Source organism: Heterodontus francisci, chromosome 11 (genome assembly GCF_036365525.1).
Source record: "Heterodontus francisci isolate sHetFra1 chromosome 11, sHetFra1.hap1, whole genome shotgun sequence".
NCBI classification, from domain to species: Eukaryota; Metazoa; Chordata; class Chondrichthyes; order Heterodontiformes; family Heterodontidae; genus Heterodontus; species Heterodontus francisci.
Genome location: NC_090381.1, coordinates 33,756,678 through 33,777,287, shown reverse-complemented (window position 1 = coordinate 33,777,287; position 20,610 = coordinate 33,756,678). Strand labels below are relative to the sequence as shown.

At 44.0% G+C, this 20,610-nt stretch overlaps 1 protein-coding gene across 1 annotated transcript in view; it reads right to left on the bottom strand.

Moving 5' to 3' along the window:
• aire (autoimmune regulator) overlaps positions 1-20,610 on the bottom strand; it is a 108,771-nt gene that overhangs the window by 8,769 nt on the left and 79,392 nt on the right. The window contains exons 11-14 of the mRNA XM_068041638.1: positions 19,414-19,602; positions 17,224-17,366; positions 12,305-12,383; positions 5,839-5,922 (exon numbers count right to left, since the gene is read on the bottom strand). Of these exons, the coding sequence (XP_067897739.1) occupies positions 5,839-5,922; positions 12,305-12,383; positions 17,224-17,366; positions 19,414-19,602 (495 nt within the window). The remainder of the gene's footprint in view (positions 1-5,838; positions 5,923-12,304; positions 12,384-17,223; positions 17,367-19,413; positions 19,603-20,610) is intronic.

Sequence of the window (20,610 nt, the reverse complement as noted above, 5' to 3'; positions counted from 1 at the left end):
AAAAGTATTACTTGCTTTAAGTTTGGTGATGAATTGTAATTCCATGTGAAATAGCTGAAGTTAGTCATTTTATAAGTACTGATGTAGTCTCCATTGAGATACCTATGCTGTTGAGAAAACCTTCTATGAAAAAGGCACAAATGAAACTTGACATAGAGCATGATGAGACAATTATTTTTGGAAAGTCAGTGGATCTGCAGTTTACCCAGTCAGGACTTTATTGTATCTCCTTAACTAAACCTGATGTTCCTCATCAGAGTGTTAGGAAAGTGTTAATGGCATCAGATAATAAGAATCAAGGAGAAAAAAAGCAAATTGTCTTAAAGTTGCATAGACAATTTGCTCACCTTACTTGTCAAAGGTTAAAAATCCTGCTGAAAGATGCAGGTGTGCTTGATGAAGAGTATATGAGGCTAATAGAAGAAATTAGTGAGAAGTGTGAAATCTGTAAAACATATCAGAGGATGCTGTCATGTCATATTGTAAGCCTCCCATTGGCACTTGCCTTTAACAAGGTAGTTGCAATGGATGTAAAGGTATGGAAAAAGACAGAAATATTTTTGTTCGACATTGTGTAGACCTGGTGACCATATTTAGTCTGTCTACAGTAATACTTCGTAAGGCCAAAAGGGTTATTATTGACAAAATCATGGAGGAAAAGATAGGGACCAGATCTGGGGACGCAGCAGGGTTTCTGACTGATATAATGGAGAGGAATTTGTCAATGATGAGTTTAGGGACATGTGTGAAAACATGGACATCATGATCATGAATACCACAGCTGGACTCGAAGAAAGGAATCATGCTGCAATCGATGAAATGCTGCATTAGATTTTAGCTGATCAACCAGACTGCAAGTTAACAACTACCCTGGCATGGGCGGTTCACGTAAAGATTTCACTCCAGATGGCTGGAGGGTATAGGCCCTATCAATTAATTTATGGATGAAATCCCAAATTGTCTTCTGTGCTGTGTGATAGTCCTTCTGCTCTAGAAGGTAACTAATTGTAACTGGTTCAATTTTTCTGTCTTTTTGAATGCTTTACATGCAGGGTGATGGGCTTTCATCAAGGCTGAGGTCCCAGAGAAATTTCAAAGAGCTTTGAGGCATCATATAAGGCCATCTGAGACAGAATTAATTCAGGAGATTTGGCGTATTATAAAAGAAAGGGTCACAGGGAATGGGAAGGCCCTGGTAAGGTAATAGGTCATGATGGTAAGACAGTAGTTATCAAGCATGGCAATCAAAGTGTTAAGGTTCATTCCTCACAATTAATTGGAATTAATTGGACTCTGAGCAACTGATAGAAGTAAACAAGGTATCTTATATCTCAAATGCTTATGTTTAGTTTAGTTTAGTGATACAGCACTGAAACATGCCCTTCGGCCCACCGAGTCTGTGCTGACCATCAACCACCCATTTATACTAATCCTACACTAATTCCATATTCCTACCACATCCCCACCTGTCCCTATATTTCCCTACCACCTACCTATACTAGGGGCAATTGCTAATGGCCAATTTACCTATCAACCTGCAAGTCTTTGGCATGTGGGAGGAAACCGGAGCACCCGGAGGAAACCCACGCAGACACAGGGAGAACTTGCAAACTCCACACAGGCAGTACCCGGAATTGAACCCGGGTCGCTGGAGCTGTGACGCTGCGGTGCTAACCACTGCGCCACTGTGCTTTTATGTCTTCAGAACAGGAGTTCTGAAGAAGGGTCACTGACCTGAAACGTTAACTCTGCTTCTCTCTCCACAGATGCTGCCAGACCTCCTGAGTATTTCCGGCATTTCTTATTTTTATTTCAGATTTCCAGCATCCGCAGTATTTTGCTTTTATTTGGATAGCAGTAATGTGAGAAATCATGATACACTGGACTGACGTATCACATCTAAAGGCCAATTGCCCAGAGTGGGTACTCGGGTGAGAAGTATTCCAGAGGGGTCTAGCAAATGGAGGGATGCATCAACTGTAGGACATGTTGGAAAAGCTACAGGCAAGTTTAAATATTGGTTGAATTTTCAGGACGATGGTCAAGAGGTAAGATCCATTTACTGGCAGAATGGGGGTGAAAGAGTGGAGAGTAAGAAAGCACAGTGTAAGTACTGGTAGTGAGTCTGGAAATAATTACGTACTGGAGAAAGACCTTCCAAAAGTGCAAGAGGGAGATTGCACAGGAGTAGTCCCGACAGACATAAAAGTGTAAGTATAAGCAGTGACTTAAATAGATTAGACAATGAAATAAAGACAACAGAACAGACTTGGAACAGAACCAGAAGCAGGAGTCCTCCTGGTTGGGCACTCAGACTAGAACAGATGCTTGTTTTGATGTGTTGAAATTAAGTATTGTGAAGAAACACCCTAAAGTAGAGAATATTTAACAGGCAAATAAGACATTAAAAATTAAATGTGTACTTAAATTTCCATCCTTAGGTGACACAAAGAATATGAAACTAGTTATTTTTATTGATGCTTCACATGCTAATTTTCCTGATGGGTATTCTAGTGCAGCTAGTTTCATAATATTTCTTTGGGTGAAAATGAGAAATATTGTCCTTTAGCTTGGGAATCCAAGAAAATAAAAAGCATTGTTAAAAGTACTTTGGCTGCCAAAACACTGGCTCTTGTGGAGGCAGTGGATATGGGATTCCATTTGACAAAAATTTTAAGTGAGATTCTGTACAATGGCCGTACTGAAGGTAGTGTACTCATTGAATGTCATGTAGATATTTGTTCATTGTGGGATAATGTACACTCTCTGAAAAGTGTGAGTGAGAAAAGGTTATGGATTGACCTTGCTGGCTTGAAACAAAAGCTGGAGAGAAAGGAAACCTCTAAAATTCAATAGATCGATGCAAGTCATCAACTATATGATTGTTTTACAAAAAGAAATGCATGTACGAAGAATTTGTTAGGGGTCATAGATGAGAGGTGTCTTGCAATGTAATGCTTTGTACATACTATCGAGGTTTTCGGTTTAATTTGTTTTGAAATTTTGGGTGTATATATAACTTCTAATCTTAATTTAAAGAGAGAGAAGGGTATCTATTAAGCATATATTAAGTGTTTTAATTGTATGCAGGTGGTGGCCATTAACTAGGAAATCACTTGAGCCCCTTTAAATAGACACAGACTGAAATTGTGGTTGTTGGGTTCGGAGGTATATGCTTGTAAATGTGCAATTCTGTAAATAAATATAAAAGTGTGTAAAGATTGGCTCTACTTCTATCCTTCATTAACTGGCTTTCTGGAGTATAACAATTACTCTGTCGATGATTTCAGATAGACAGGACATTAGAAGCAGACTGGACCTCTCTGTCTCTTTCCCTTACTTATAATCTCTCCATCAGATACACCATTCAGAATTCCAATTCCCCGCACTGACTATCCTTGTGTATTCTCTGTCAATTATTGGCAAATGTGGAGCAGTCTGTGCTGTTGCTCCCACAAGAACATGTATTCTAATAAAATCAAACTAATTTTACAGAATACACTTTAAGCCTCTCTGCATGAGCGCCTTACAACTTCAATCCTAGAGTGCAAAAAGACAGGATCTCACCCACTGTTCCACCCAGTCCCAGAGTGTGAAAGGGCAGTGTCTGACCCACTGTCCCACCCAGTCCCAGAGTGTGAAAGGACAGTGTCTGACTCACTGTCCCACCCAGTCCCAGAGTGTGAAAGGACAGTGTCTGACTCACTGTCCCACCCAGTCCCAGAGTGTGAAAGGACAGTGTCTGACCCAGTGTCCCACCCAGTCCCAGAGTGTGAAAGGACAGTGTCTGACCCACTGTCCCACCCAGTCCCAGAGTGCGAAAGGACAGTGTCTGACCCACTGTCCCACCCAGTCCCAGAGTGTGAAAGGACAGTGTCTGACTCACTGTCCCACCCAGTCCCAGAGTGTGAAAGGACAGTGTCTGACCCACTGTCCCACCCAGTCCCAGAGTGTGAAAGGACAGTGTCTGACCCACTGTCCCACCCAGTCCCAGAGTGTGAAAGGACAGTGTCTGACCCACTGTCCCACCCAGTCCCAGAGTGTGAAAGGACAGTGTCTGACTCACTGTCCCACCCAGTCCCAGAGTGTGAAAGGACAGTGTCTGACCCAGTGTCCCACCCAGTCCTAGAGTGTGAAAGGACAGTGTCTGACCCACTGTCCCACCCAGTCCCAGAGTGTGAAAGGACAGTGTCTGACTCACTGTCCCACCCAGTCCCAGAGTGTGAAAGGACAGTGTCTGACCCAGTGTCCCACCCAGTCCCAGAGTGTGAAAGGACAATGTCTGACTCACTGTCCCACCCAGTACCAGAGTGTGAAAGGACAGTGTCTGATCCACTGTCCCACCCAGTCCCAGAGTGTGAAAGGACAGTGTCTCACCCACTGTCCCACCCAGTCCCAGAGTGTAAAAGGACAGGATCTCACCCACTGTACCACCCAGTCCCAGAGTGTGAAAGGACAGTGTCTGACTCACTGTCCCACCCAGTCCCAGAGTGTGAAAGGACAGGATCTCACCCACTGTTCCACCCAGTCCCAGAGTGTGAAAGGACAGTGTCTGACCCACTGACCCACCCAGTCCCAGAGTGTAAAAGGACAGTGTCTGACCCACTGTCCCACCCAGTCCCAGAGTGTGAAAGGACAGTGTCTGACCCACTGTCCGACCCAGTCCCAGAGTGAGGAAGGACAGTGTCTGACTCACTGTCCCACCCAGTTCCAGAGTGTGGAAGGACAGTGCCTGACCCACTGTACTACCCAGTCCCAGAGTGTGGAAGGACATTGTCTGAGCCACTGTCCCACCCAGTTCCAGAGTGTGGAAGGACAGTGTCTGACTCACTGTCCCACCCAGTTCCAGAGTGTGGAAGGACAGTGCCTGACCCACTGTACTACCCAGTCCCAGAGTGTGGAAGGACAGTGTCTGAGCCACTGTTGCACCCAGTCCCAGAGTGTGAAAGGACAGTGTCCGGCCCACTGTACCACCCAGTCCCAGAGTGTGAAAGGACAGTGTCCGACCCACTGTACCACCCAGTCTCAGAGTGTGAAAGCACAGTATCCGACCCACTGCACCACCTAGTCTCAGAGTGTGAAAGGAGAGTGTCTGACCCACTGTCCCACCCAGTCCCGGAGTGTGAAAGGGCAGTGTCTGACCCACTGTCCCACCCAGTCCCGGAGTGTGAAAGGACAGGATCTCATCCACTGTTCCACCCAGTCCCAGAGTGTTGTAAGGACAGTGTCTGACCCACTGTCCGACCCAGTCCCAGAGTGAGGAAGGACATTGTCTGAGCCACTGTCCCACCCAGTTCCAGAGTGTGGAAGGACAGTGTCTGACTCACTGTCCCACCCAGTTCCAGAGTGTGGAAGGACAGTGCCTGACCCACTGTACTACCCAGTCCCAGAGTGTGGAAGGACATTGTCTGAGCCACTGTCCCACCCAGTTCCAGAGTGTGGAAGGACAGTGTCTGACTCACTGTCCCACCCAGTTCCAGAGTGTGGAAGGACAGTGCCTGACCCACTGTACTACCCAGTCCCAGAGTGTGGAAGGACAGTGTCTGAGCCACTGTCGCACCCAGTCCCAGAGTGTGAAAGGACAGTGTCCGGCCCACTGTACCACCCAGTCCCAGAGTGTGAAAGGACAGTATCCGACCCACTGTACCACCCAGACTCAGAGTGTGAAAGCACAGTATCCGACCCACTGCACCACCTAGTCTCAGAGTGTGAAAGGAGAGTGTCTGACCCACTGTCCCACCCAGTCCCGGAGTGTGAAAGGGCAGTGTCTGACCCATAGTCCCCCATGTTTGTTTGATTGCTCCTTTCTTTTTTTTCTGATGTTTCTCATAAGCTCACCTCTCGGAGAATCGAGTCAAACTCCTCTTTGTTGAAGAGCTGCTCATTAACGAATGAATCTACTTCTGCATCATGTTCAACAGTCTAAAGAAAAAGAGTAAGAAAAATCAAGAAACTAAATGTTAAACTCAGTGGCCAAAAGTATCCAATTTAGGTGCAATCGGCAGTCTGGGCGCAAATTGTACTTGTTCCCAGAAGATTGTTTTACTCAAGTTTCTGTTCAAACCTATTTGCATATCGATGAACGTAAAATCTTCCATGGACCAGTGGAATCAGACAGCGATTTAGAATGTAGCTTGTCTTTCAAAATTTTTTGCATTAGAAATATTCTTTGACATATTCAGGAGTGGTAACCTGGTACAAATGTATTAATATTTGTTAGTAGTCTGATTTTAAATACTGAAAATGACTTTAAAAAAAATAGAGAACCATTTTTGAGTTCCATTGGTGTACAGTACTCAGTTCCTTAGTAAAATAAAATTTTTTTTTAAAGCTTTTCAAATGTCTCTCATTGTCCTTGTTCCTAAAAACACCTTAATTTTAAAAGCCACCGCAACGGTCTACAAACGGGTACAATGAGTGGGAACTCACTCACCATGCTGATTAATTCAATCAGGGGTACGGCGAGTTTTGTGGGTGGGGCCGGCTTTGAGCACAATGGTTTTTAAACTGACACCAAAAATATCACAGAACGTCAATTTGGGCTGGACATAATTTGCACTTGAAATTCCTTGATCTTTTGTGGGGGTTTGGCTGATTTCCAGTGAATTGCTCTGAAAAGACCAGCATAACCGAGTGGAAACTCCTGTCCATTGGATTCAAAGATAGTGTGGTGCTCTGCTTTTTACCTTGCCTCCTCTTGATGTCTTAGTTCCTACTCCTTGTGGGAATGTGCGCCATTCCACAAACACTCATCAGATCCAGGAGTACCAATGAACCTGGGAGCATTCCTCACTTGCTATCAAGAAAGATAGCTCCAATCCATTCCATTTATTGCTAGAAGATGGGTACATCACCCAGACAAGTGATGGGAACACCATGTCTAGGAATAACACTTCTTTCTTTCATGTAGTTATAATGAGAGATTTTAATTATCCGAATATAGACTGGGATAGTAGTAGTGTAAAGGGCAGAGAGGGGCAAGGGTTCCAGGAAAATTTTCTACAGCAGTATGTTTCTGGTCCAATGAGACAGGAGGCACTGCTAAACCTCGTTCTTGGGAATGAGGTGGGCCAAGTGGATCAAGTGTCTGGAGGGGAACATTTAGGGGACAGTGATCTTTGTATCATAAGGTTTAGGTTGGTTATGGAAAGGGACAAGTAACAAACCAGAGTAAGAATAATTAACTGGGGGAAAGCCAACTTCAATGGGGTAGCAATGGATCTGGCTCAGAAGCCAGGCAAACCGGTAACTGAACAATGGGCTGCTTTTAAAGAAGAGATAGTTCGGGCATAGTCAAGGTACATTCCAATGCAGGGGAAAGGTAGGGTAAATAAATCCAGAACTCCCTGGATGATGAAAGAGATAAAGATTAAGATGAAGAAGAAAAAGTGTGCTTTTGACAGATGTTAGGTTGATAATACAACCAAGAACCAGGCTGAATATAGAAGCTTCAGCGGGGAAGTGAAAAAGCAAATAAGAGAAGCAAAGAGAGAATATGAAAGGAGACTGGAAGATAACATAAAAGAGAATCCAGAAGTCTTCTACAGGCATATAAATAGTAAAAGGGTGGTAAAAGAAGGAAATGGCCGATTAGGGACCAAAAAGGGGATTTATGCATGGAGGAAAGGGCATGGCAGAGGTATTAAATGATTACTTTGCATCTGTCTTTACCAAGGAAGAAGATGCTGCACAGGTGATGGTGAAAAAGGAGGTAATTCAGCCACTTGAAGGATTTAAAATTGATAAGGTGAAAGTATTGGATAGGCTGTCTGTACTTAAAGTTGATAGGGCACCAGGACCAGATGAGATGCATCCAAGGATACTGAGGAAGAGTGAGTAAATATACGCCCGGCAACTACTAGCCAGTCAGTTTAACCTTGGTAGAGGGAAAGCTTTAAGAATGATAATTCAGGACAAAATTAATAGTCACTTGGGCAAATGTGGGCTAATTAAGGAAAACCAGCACAGATTTTTTAAGGGAAAATCGTGTTTACTTAACTTGCTTGAGTTTTTCGATGAGGTACAAGAAAGGGTTGATGAGGGTAATGCTGTTGATGTGGTGTACATGCACTTCCAAAAGGCATTCGATAAAGTGCCACACAACAGACTTGTGAGCAAAGTTATAGCTCCTGGAATAAAAGGGATAGTAGCAACATGGATATGAAATTGGTTGAGCGACAGGAAACAGAGAGCAGTGATTAATGGATGTTTATCGGACTGGAGGAAGGTTTGTAGTGGAGTTCCTCAGGGGCTGGTGTGAGGACCCTTGTTCTTCCTGATATATATAAATGACCTGGACCTTGGTGTACAGGACACAATTTTAAGATATGCGGATAATACAAAACTTGGAAGCATTATGAACCGCGAGGCGGATAGCGTAGAACTTCAAAAGGACATAGTTGGTGGAATGGGTGAACAAGTGGCAGATGAAATTTAATGCAGAGAAATGTGATGTGATTCATTTTGGTAGGAAGAATGCGGAGAGACAATATAAAATAGAGGATACAATTCTAAAGGGGTGCAGGAGCAGAGGGACCTGGGTGCATAAGTCATTGAAGGTGGCAGAATAGGTTGAGAGCACAGTTAATAAAGCATTCAGCATAAAGAACGAAGAATAAAGGATACAGGCTTTATTAATAGGAGCATAGAGTACAAAAGCAAGGAAGTTATGTTAAATTTGTATGGAACACTGGTTCAGCCTCAACTGGAGTATTGCATTCAGTTCTGGCTGCCATATCTGTGAAAGATGTGAAGATGAGAGACTGCAGAAAAGATTCATGAGAATGGTTCCAGGGACAAGGAACTTCAATTATGTAGATAGATTGGAGAAGTTGAGACTATTTTCCTTGGAGAAGAGAAGGTTGAGAGGAGATTTGATAGAGGTGTTTAAAATAATAAGGTGTTTAGACAGAATAGATGGGGAGAAACTGTTCCCATTGGTGGAAGGATTAAGAACCAGAGGGCACAAATTTAAAGTAATTGGCAAAAGAAGCAATGACGACATGAGGGACTGGATTTTAAGAGCCCGCTGCCGATCTCGGTGGCGAGCTCACAAAATGGAGGCCTGCCTGTGTGGGCCACACGCCAAAGAGCCACCAAGATCTTAAGTGCGGCAACTTATTTAAATAGCCGGGGGGGAGTAGGGTCCAAGCCCCCAATCATGTGGAGGGGGCGGGCTGTCAGTCGCTGGCAAGGGTGTCAGTTGCCTGTGCGGAGGCGCTGACACCATTTTTAAAGAGCAGCCAGCCCCCTGACGGCATATTTAAATTTTTAAAGAAAGATACCCCCAAAACGAAATGAATAAATTTCTTACGCCCCTTTCCCACCCCCCCAATAACAATTACCGTAACTATTTGGCCTTCTGCGCCCCCCCAAAACACTTACATTTTACATCTTACCCCCTCAAACTGCACAAAGTTTAAGGTTCAATGCTTCCCACCATCTCCTACACCCATTATGTTGTATTTGACCATGTTCCCCCCAACCCTGCACGGATAAACTTACCTCCTTCCCCCTCCCCACCAGTGTGACGGCGCGTTTCCCGGGACAGGGATCTGAAGGCGCGGGAGTGCCGGCTGCTGCGCCAAAGATCGCAGCTGGCTCTCAAGATCTCAGGTAAGTGTATTTAAATGTATTAATTTTATTGATTTGCATATTTAAATTCTGGTCTCATTGTCCAGTGGCAGGGAGGCCTCTAAGGAGCCTCGCTGTCACCGGGAGGATTGGGCCAGGCCCTGCCGGCGCGAGGTCTGTGGTGGACCTCATCCGGAGCCATCTTCTTGCCGACCGCCACCACCCTGCCATCCCCGCTACGGATCATGACGTCGAGGGCTTGTTAAAATCCAGCCCGAGGAAAAACTTCTGCGTGCAGTGATCTGGATCTGGAATACACTGCCTGAGAGTGTGGTGGAGGCAGATTCAATCGAGGTATTTAAGAGGGAATTGGATAGTTATCCGAAAAGGAAGAATGTGCAGGGTTATGGGGAGAAGGCAGGGGAGTGGTACTAGGTAAATCGCTCCTTCAGAGAGCCAGTACAGATACAATGGGCCGAATGGCCACCGTCTGTGCTGTAACAATTCTGTGATTCTGTGTTCTTGGAATGCTCACACTTTAGATGTTACACCAAGTGTGCACTGTAGGTCAGGTTCTGTAATCCTCATTATAATGCCAGAGGAAGAGCTTTGAAGTGAGTGCTAATCAGTCCTGGAGTTCCTGGTGATGGAACACAGATTCTGTGGGTGGCTAATCAGCAGATGTCCACTGATTTGCTGCTCATTCTTTCCTTCAACATTTTCCCCCAGTTTTCTCCCTACCGTTACTAAAGTTGCTGACCCTTGCAGGGGCAGTTCTATGGGTGCTGGCTGGTCTCTGCTACCTCATTCAACTACTCATTTTTCAGGTTTGGTCCCAGGCAATGACTGTTGTTATGGTCACCTGGTGAGAAGTTTGGGTGGCTCCCGCAGTAAAACTCCTACCTGACCGCAGCAAGTGTGTTTTGTTATTAGGGTTTAAGCCCTTAGTGTTATATTTGCCAAATAAACAGACAGTGACAGGTTTTCTTGTAGGTTTAAAACAGAAAATCAGTTATTTATTGATCAATATGTCTTATCCCGGTATTATTGCAACTGCATCCACTCACTCATTCATTCAGGCGCACACCCACAAACATATACACAAGAAGAGACAGATGGAGAGGATAAAGGATAAGTGGGTTTAAGTGGGGGTAGGTTTTGGGGGTGGGGTGGCGGTCACCTGTTGAATTTTCTTGGAAGTCAATTTCTCATTGGTTGCAGGCCTGAGGTGTTTGGAGATTTCTCTCCTGGTTGAAAGGTCAGTTGAAGACAGTGGATCACTTCTAATTCACTGCTGCATAAAGTGTAGATGTCGAATTCTACAGCAGGGTCCGTCCCTTCTGGTTTGCTGGAAACAAGCTTCTTGGATGCTGCTTTCTGGGTGCCTATTTCTCTTTCTCTCTCCTTAGGCTGCCTTTTAAGGCAATAAGTATTACATCTCACCTCTCCTAGAAGACAGATATTTTCCTCCCTGTAGTGATCGACAATGGCCTAGGACATGGCTACTTCGCACATTCTTTGTTTCAGGAAAACCAATTAAATTCAAATGAGTCTCTTGACAACTCAGGATGAGAATAATCCAGTTATGATGTTTCCACTTCACACCTTCTTTGTTTCAGAAGAACCCATGCAATTCAGGAATATTTTAGGATGGGTGTAGGATGGGTGCAATTGACACCTCTTAGCTTTGAAGATTTTCCTTTGTCCCTGTGGTGACCTTTGGTGGCCATTTTGGAGCACATTGTTCACATTTTAAAGGGAAGGTCCATTTTTTAAAAGACAAAGTCAATTTTTAGAACTCTTCAGTTTTTGTGCAAAATGTTTGCATTGTCACACTTCTTATACACCTGACAGTGTCAGCAGAATATTGAACAGTGGGAGCAGAACAGCTGAAGCTGATCCTGTCATTACCCAATGTATGCACACTCATTCCAGCAGACTTCACTGGATAGTGATCAGGAATGGGAATACTGATTTATTTTTTCCCACCTGAATGTAAAGATTCTGACACCAATTGTAGTAACTTACATTAACAAACTGAGAACAAACCAGTGATCAAACGAGAACTGTCTTGATGTGTGTGGCTCAGCATTTGATGTGCATTTTTGTGCATGTAGGTATGGACCCATGTGAGATTGCACACATGTGTATTTGTGCATGAGTCTGTCTATATATGGGCTACAGTAATATAACAAAAGCACTCGCATTTATATAGCACCTTTCACAACCTCAGGATGTCCCAAAGTGATTCACAGCTAATGAAATGATTTTCAAGTGTAGAAACTACAATAATGTAGGAAATGTGGCAGCCAATTTTCTCGCAGCAAGGTCACACAAACAGCAATGAGAGAAATGACCAGATAATCTATCCTTTTCAGATAATGCCATGGTATCTCTCGGTGGGCAGGTTGGGCCTCATTTTAACGTCTCATCTAAAAGACAGCACCTTTGACAATGCTGAACTCACTCAGTACTGCACTGAAGTGTAGGCCTAGATTATGTCCTCAAGTCTATGTAGTCAGGCTTGAACCTGCAACTGTCTGGCACAGGCTGCTACACTGAAGGCAGGCTAATACCTTCTGCTTATATAAGTTATAAAAATATATATGCGAACTGTACAAGGATGTAGCAGTATATACAACATATGACTTGGCAACTAACTAGATAAACTTACTAATAATTATATCAGCAGTTATCTTTTGTACTGGTTCACAAAATATTACTGACTTACTGGGGGTTTCTGTTGAACCTCAGGCTCAGTAGGTGTACTCAGCGCTGTTGTGTTTGTACAGGAGGCACATCTTCCTGTCCTGTGACACAAGTGAAGTCATGGGGTCAGTAAAGGTCAAAATACAGAATGAGGGTTTTAATTTCTTATTGAGTGTCAGACATTCTAGTTATTTTACCATGTACCCAACACCAGACAGACAGAGTTCCTGTAGTATAGTTACTTTAGCATGTACCCAACATGAGACAGACTGAGCTCCTGCAGTAGTTACTTTACCATATACCCAGTACCAGAGAGACTGAGCTCCTGTAGTATAGTTACTTTACTGTGTACCCAATACCAGAGATACTGAGCTCCTGCAGTATAGCTACTTCACCATGTACCCAAAACCAGACAGACTAAGCTCCTGTAATATAGTTACTTTACCATGTACCCAAAACCAGACAGACTGAGCTCCTGTAATATAGTTACTTTACCATGTACCCAAAACCAGACAGACTGAGCTCCTGTAATATAGTTACTTTACCATGTACCCAAAACCAGACAGACTGAGCTCCTGTAATATAGTTACTTTACCATGTACCCAAAACCAGACAGACTGAGCTCCTGTAGTATAGTTACTTTACCATGTACCCAAAACCAGACAGACTGAGCTCCTCAAATATAGTTACTTTACCATGTACCCAAAACCAGACAGACTGAGCTCCTGCAGTATAGTTACTTTACCATGTACCCAATACCAGACAGACTGAGCTCCTGCAGTATAGTTACTTTACCATGTACCCAATACCAGACAGACTGAGCTCCTGCAGTATAGTTACTTTACCATGTACCCAATACCAGACAGACTGAGCTCCTGTAGTATAGTTACTTTACCATGTACCCAATACCAGACAGGCTGAGCTCCTGTACTATAGTTACTTTACCATGTACCCAATACCAGACAGACTGAGCTCCTGCAGTATAGTTATTTCACCATGTACCCAAAACCAGACAGACTGAGCTCCTGTAGTATAGTTACTTTACTATGTACCCAAAACCAGACAGACTGAGCTCCTGCAGTATTGTCACTTTACCATGTACCCAAAACCAGATAGACTGAGCTCCTGCAGTATAGTTATTTTACCATGTACCCAATACTAGACAGACTGAGCTCCTGCAGTATTGTCACTTTACCATGTTCCCAAAACCAGACAGACTGAGCCCCTGCAGTATAGTTACTTTACCATGTACCCAATACTAGACAGACTGAGCTCCTGCAGTATGGTTACTTTACCATGTACCCAATACTAGACAGACTGAGCTCCTGCAGTATTGTCACTTTACCAGGTACCCAAAACCAGACAGACTGAGCTCCTGCAGTATAGTTACTTTACCATGTACCCAATACTAGACAGACTGAGCTCCTGCAGTATAGTTACTTTACCATGTACCCAATACCAGAGAGACTGAGCTCCTGCAGTATAGTTACTTTACCATGTACCCAATACTAGACAGACTGAGCTCCTGCAGTATAGTTACTTTACCATGTACCCAATACCAGAGAGACTGAGCTCCTGCAGTATAGTTACTTTACCATGTACCCAATACTAGACAGACTGAGCTCCTGCAGTATAGTTACTTTACCATGTACCCAATACTAGACAGACTGAGCTCCTGCAGTATAGTTACTTTACCATGTACCCAATACCAGAGAGACTGAGCTCCTGCAGTATAGTTACTTTACCATGTACCCAATACCAGAGAGACTGAGCTCCTGCAGTATAGTTACTTTACCATGTACCCAATACTAGACAGACTGAGCTCCTGCAGTATAGTTACTTTACCATGTACCCAAAACCAGACAGACTGAGCTCCTGCAGTATAGTTACTTTACCATGTACCCAATACCAGAGAGACTGAGCTCCTGCAGTATAGTTACTTTACCATGCACCCAAAACCAGACAGACTGAGCTCCTGCAGTATAGTTACTTTACCATGTACCCAATACCAGAGAGACTGAGCTCCTGCAGTATAGTTACTTTACCATGCACCCAAAACCAGACAGACTGAGCTCCTGCAGTATAGTTACTTTACCATGTACCCAATACTAGACAGACTGAGCTCCTGCAGTATTGTCACTTTACCAGGTACCCAAAACCAGACACACTGAGCTCCTGCAGTATTGTTACTTTACCGTGTACCCAATACCAGAGAGACTGAGCTCCAGCAGTATAGTTACTTTACCAGGTACCCAATACCAGACAGACTGAGCTCCTGCAGTATAGTTACTTTACCAGGTACCCAATACCAGACAGACTGTGTTCCTGTAGTATGGTTACTTTACCATGATACAATTCTTCATTAAGATGGAGAGTGAGGGCGTTGATTCCGAGACTAGGGTCCTGAATGTAAATAAAGGAAACTATGCAGATATGAGGCGTGAGTTGGCTATGATAGATTGGGGAATGTTATTTAAAGGATTGACAGTGGCTAGGCAATGGCTAGCATTTAATGAGCGCATGGATGCATTACAACAATTGTTCATTCCTGTCTGGCGCAAAATGAAACAGGAAGGGTGGCTCAACAGTGGCTTACAAAAGAAATTAGGGATAGTATTAGATCCAAGGAGGAGAAATATAAAATGGCCAGAACAAGCAGCAAATCTGAGGATTGGGAGCAGTTTAGAATTCAGCAAAGGAGGACAATGGGATTGATTAAGAAGGGGAAAATAGAGTATGAGAGTAAGCTTGCAGAGAACATAAAACTGACTGTAAAGGCTTCTATAGATATGTGAAGAAAAAAAGATTATTGAAGACAAATGTGGGTCCCTTACAGTCAGAAACGGGGGAATTTATAATGGGGAACAAAGAGATGACAGACCAATTAATTACATATTTTGGTTCAGTCTTCACAAAGGAGGACACAAATTACCTCCCAGAAATGTTGGAGAACATAGGATCTAGTGAGAAGGAGGAAACGTATGAAATCAGTATTAGTAGGGAAATGGTGTTAGGGAAATTGACGGGATTGAAGGCTGATAAATCCCCAGGGTCTGATAATCTACATCCCAGAGTACTTAAGGAAGTGGCCCTAGAAATAGTAGATGCATTTCTGGTAATTTTTCAAAATTCTATAGACTCTGGAACAGTTCCAATGGATTGGAGGGTAGCTAATGTAACCCCACTATTTAAAAAAGGAGGTAGAGAGAAAACAGGGAATTATAGACCTGTTAGCCTGACATCAGTAGAGTCCATTATAAAAGATGTGATAGCAGAGCACTTGGAAAATAATGACAGGATCGGACAAAGTCAACATGGATTTACGAAAGAGAAATCATGCTTGACAAATCTACTGGAATTTTTTGAGGATGTAACTAGTAGAATAGATCAGGGTGAACCAGTGGATGTGGTGTATTTGGACTTTCAGAAGGCTTTCGATAAGATCCCACATAAGAGATTAGCGTGCAAAATTAAAGCACATGGGATTGGGGGTAAGGTACTGACATGGATAGAGAACTGGTTGGCAGACAGGAAACAAAGAGTAGGAATAAACGGGTCTTTTTCCAAGTGGCAGGCAGTGACTAGTGGGGTACCGCAGGGATCAGTCCTAGGCCCCCAGCTATTCACAATATATATTAATGATATAGATGAGGGAATTAAATGTAATATATCCAAGTTTTCAGACGACACAAAGTTGGGTGGGAGTGGGAGCTGTGAGGAGGATGCAGAGAAGCTCCAGTGTGATTTGGACAGGTTGAGTGAGTGGGCAAATACATGGCAAATGCAGTATAATGTGGATAAATGTGAGGTTATCCACTTTGGTGGCAAAAACAGAAAGGCAGATTATTATCTGAATGGTGATAGATTGGGAAAGGGGGAGGTGCAGTAAGACCTGGGTCTCCTTGTGCACCAGTCGCTGAAAGTAAGCAGGCAGTTGTAGCAGGCAGTTAAGAAGGCAAATGGTATGTTGGCCTTCATAGCGAGCAGTTTCGAGTACAGGAGCAAGGATGTATTGCTGCAATTATACAAGGCCTTGGTGAGACCACATCTGGAGTATTGTGTGTAGTTTAGGTCTCCATATCTGAGGAAGGATGTTCTTGCTATGGAGGGAGTGCAGCGAAGGTTCACCAGACTGATTCCTGGGATGGCAGGGCTGATGTATGAAGAGAGATTGGGTAGATTAGGCTTGTATTCGCTAGAGTTTAGAAGAATGAGAGGGGATCTCATAGAAACCTACAAAATTCTAACAGAACTGGACAGATTAGATGCAGGAAGGATGTTTCCGATGGTGGGGCAGTCCAGGACCAGGGGTCACAGTCTAAGGATAAGGGGTAAGCCATTTAGGACTAAGATGAGGAGAGATTTCTTCACCCAGAGAGTGGTGAACCTGTGGAATTCTCTACCATGGAAAGCAGTTGAGGCCAAATCATTAAATATATTCAAGAAGGAGTTATATATAGTTCTGAAGGCTAATGGGATCAAGGGATATGGGGAGAAAGCGGGAACAGGTTACTGAGTTTGGATGATCAACCATGATCGTATTGAATGGTTGAGCAGGCTCGAAGGGCCAAATGGCCTACTCCTGCTCCTATTTTTCTATGCTTCTACCTAATACCAGACAGACTGAGCTCCTGCAGTATAGTTACTTTACCATGTACACAATACCAGACAGACTGAGCTCCTGTGATATTGTTACTGTACCATGTACCTAACAGGAGGCAGACTGAGCTCCTGCAGTATAGTTACTTTACCATGTATCAAATACCAGATAGACTGAGCTCCTGCAGTATTGTTCTTTTACCATGTACCCAAAACCCAAGACAGACTGAGTTCCGGTAGTATACTTACTTTACCAAGTACCCAAAACCAGACAGACTGAGTTCCAGCAGTATAATTACTTTAACATTAGTGGCTGCTATCCCAGTTGCTCTGATTACATACCTTATATTCTCTGGGCTGGGAGGGAAGTGGCAGTGGGAGTGGAAAGCTCCATGGCACTGGGTGCAACGTTTCAGATCTCCCCCGGCTTTGCACACCCCACAACTGGGTTTAAGTGTCTGATTTTCACAAGCCTGCAGCAACACCTAAAGATATAAACATGGGGCATTAGGAGTAGCATTACTCCCTCACAGATAAGGTTGTTAGCAAGAATGGAAACGCCTCACTACAGCCTGGAGCAGCAGGACTCAGATAGGAATGATGTTGCGGAGAAAAAGAAAGGAATATGGATGATAAAGAAGGTTGCAATGAAGGGGAAAGGGAAGGGAAGGGGGAAAGCATAACAGTAATGGGGCAAAGGAAGAAGGGTGCCACATTAAAGGTTATTGCACAAAATAAGAGCTCAGGGTATTGGGGGTAATGTGTTGCCATGGATTGAGGATTGGCTAACAAGGCAGAGTCTGGATCAATGGGTCTTTTCCAGGTTGGAAAGCAGTAACTAGTGGGTGCCACAAGGATCAGTCCTAGGGCGTCAACTATTTACTATCTATATTAATGACTTGGAGGAAGGGACAGAGTGTAGTGTATCCAAATTTGCTGACGATACAAAATAAGTGGGAAGGCATGTTGTGATGAGGACACAAAGAATCTGCAAAGGGATATAGATAGGTTAAGTGAGTGGGCAAAAACTTGGCAGATGGTGTTCAATGTGGCAAGGTGTAAGATCATCCACTTTGGTAGGAAGAATAAAAAGGCAGATTATTATTTAGATGGAGAAAGACTACAAAATACTGCAGTACAGAGGGATATGGGTGTTCTTGTACATGAAACACAAAAAGTTAGCATGTAGGTGCAGCAAGTAATTAGGAAGGCAAATGGAATTTTGGCCTTTATTGCCAGGGGGTTAGAGTTTAAAAATAGGGATGTCTTGTTATAATGGTACAGGGTGTTGGTGAGGCCACACCTGGAGTACTGCGTACAGTTTTGGTCGCTGTATTTAAGGGAGGCGACACTAGCATTGGAGGCAGTTCAGAAGAGGTTCACTTGGCTGATTCCTGAGATGAAGGGGTTGTGTTATCAAGAACAGCTAAAGAGTTTAGGCCTTCATTCATTGGAGTTTAGAAGAATGAGAGGTGATCTGATTGAAACATATAAAATTCCAAGGGGGCTTGACAGGGTAGATGTTGAGAAGATGTTTCCACTAGTGGGGGTATCTCGAACTAGGGGACATTGTTACAGAATAAGGGGACACTCATTTAAAACTGAGATGCAAAGGAATTTCTTCTCTCAGAGGGTGGTGAATCTCTGGAATTCTCTACCTCAGAGAGTTGTGGAAGCTCGGTCACTAAATGTATTTAAGGAGGAGGTAGATAGATTTTTGAAATCTCGGGGAGTCGAGGGTTATGCGGAGGATGCCCGAAAGAGGAGTTGAGACCTGGGACAGGTCAGCTATAACCTTACTGAATGGCGGGGCAGGCTTGAGCGGTTGAATGGCCTGTGCCTGCTCCTACTTCTTATGTTCTTATGAAAGGGGTGGAGAGGGGAAATGATAGGGAGGGTAGAAATGAAGTACAGAGGAAAGAAAAATGCAGCTGATAGTAGTACTTGGAGGGGGAAGAGAGAAGAAGTTAAGAGCCTACCACTGGGATGAAGGAGGGAGGTGAATGCCACTGTTAAATGAGGGAATGGAGATGAAAGAGAAGGAGCTGAGCCCAGAGATCCCAGAATATGATAGTGGAATGAGGGAAGGGAAATGCAGAGATCCCTGATTGAGATAATAAGATGGGTGAGGGGGAGCAAAGAGATCCCAGACTGTCATGGTGGCATTGGTAAAAGGGAGTCCAGACTGATGGTAAAGGAGAAAAGATCGAGATCCAATACTGTGAAGGTAAGGGAGGGGAGGAACATTGTTCCTAGATTGTGATAATAGGGGAAGGGCGCGTGAGGGTTGGAAATTCCAGGCTCTGATTTCAGGTTCAGTGAATGGAGGGGGAACGTCGGAGATCAGACTGTAATACTGTGGAGAGGGGTCGAATGCAGACTCCAGGCTGTGATCGTAGGATATATGAATTAAGGAAACCTCAGAGATCAGACTGTAATACTGTGGGGAGACTGAATGGAGAGCCTGGTATGTGATGTTTGGAGGAGGAGTGAATGCAGACTTCAGGTGATGTATCATTCACATTGCATTACCCGCTGTTTCTCGTTGCCAGTAAAAGAGGGTGAAGAGGAAAATGAAGCTGAAGAGGATGTTGAAGATGGCAGTGTGGTTATTGCTGTCGATGGAAGTCCAGTGCTGGGAGGATGCTCTCTGTTGGTGAATGGTGATGATTTCAGCAGCTGCTCCAACTCTCCCACCAACCTCTGCTGGTATAAGACCACCTAACATAGAAAACAAACAGTTACTGCACAGGAACGTGAGCAGATCAGGGGCCTGGTGTGGACAACATGAGCTACTGCCAGCAATCCCTGACTGAGTGCAGTTCCCAATCCCTGCAAAATGGATGGGAAGGAAGCTGAGGGGGTAGGGAAGGCAACAAGAAAGGTAAGACAATGCGTTATGAGGGACTAATGTGCAAAAAAACTGGCGGGATGAGGGTGTGGAGCACAGGGGTGAGGGAAGTGTCACAGGGGAACGAGGGGGGTGCAGTTGAGAGATGAGAGGAGGGTGGTGGGATTACAACAGCAGCTTGGCAGGGCACGAGGGTAGTTTGGGCAGAATGGGAGGGAAAATAATTAAAATTATCGGCAAAGTTCTGGATTAACTGTTGAAGGGTGGAGCTGGCAAGGTCAGCAAATGAGTCTTGGAGATAAGGATCCTGGGGTGATAAATGCATGGATGGGCATACTTGTGGCTAACACTGAGATAGGGGACATTAAAAGCCATCCTTGGGGCAGTATTCTGGAGATGGAAGTGAGGACACTGTTGGTTGTGTTACATAGAATTACATGGAATATACATTACTGAAGCAGGACATTTGGTCCAACCAGTCCATGCCATTTATGCTAAACAAGCCTCCTCCCATTCTTCCTCATCTAACTCTATCAGCATAACCCTCCTCTTATATGCTTATCTAGCTTCCCCTTAAGGGCATCTGTACTATTCACCTCAACTACCTCCTGTGGCAGCGAGTTCCACATTGTTACCATTCTCTGGATAAAGAAGTTTCTTCTGAATTCCGTATTTGATTTCTTGGTGACTATCTTCTATTGATGGCCTCTAGTTTTGGTCTTCTCCACAAGTGAAAACATTCTATCCTTTTCCACTCTATCAAAACATTCATAATTTTAAAGTTCTCTATTAGGTCATCCCTCAGCCTTCTCTTATCAAGAGAAAAGAGACCCAGACTGTTCATCCTTTCCTGAGAGGTATAATCTCGCATTTCTGGT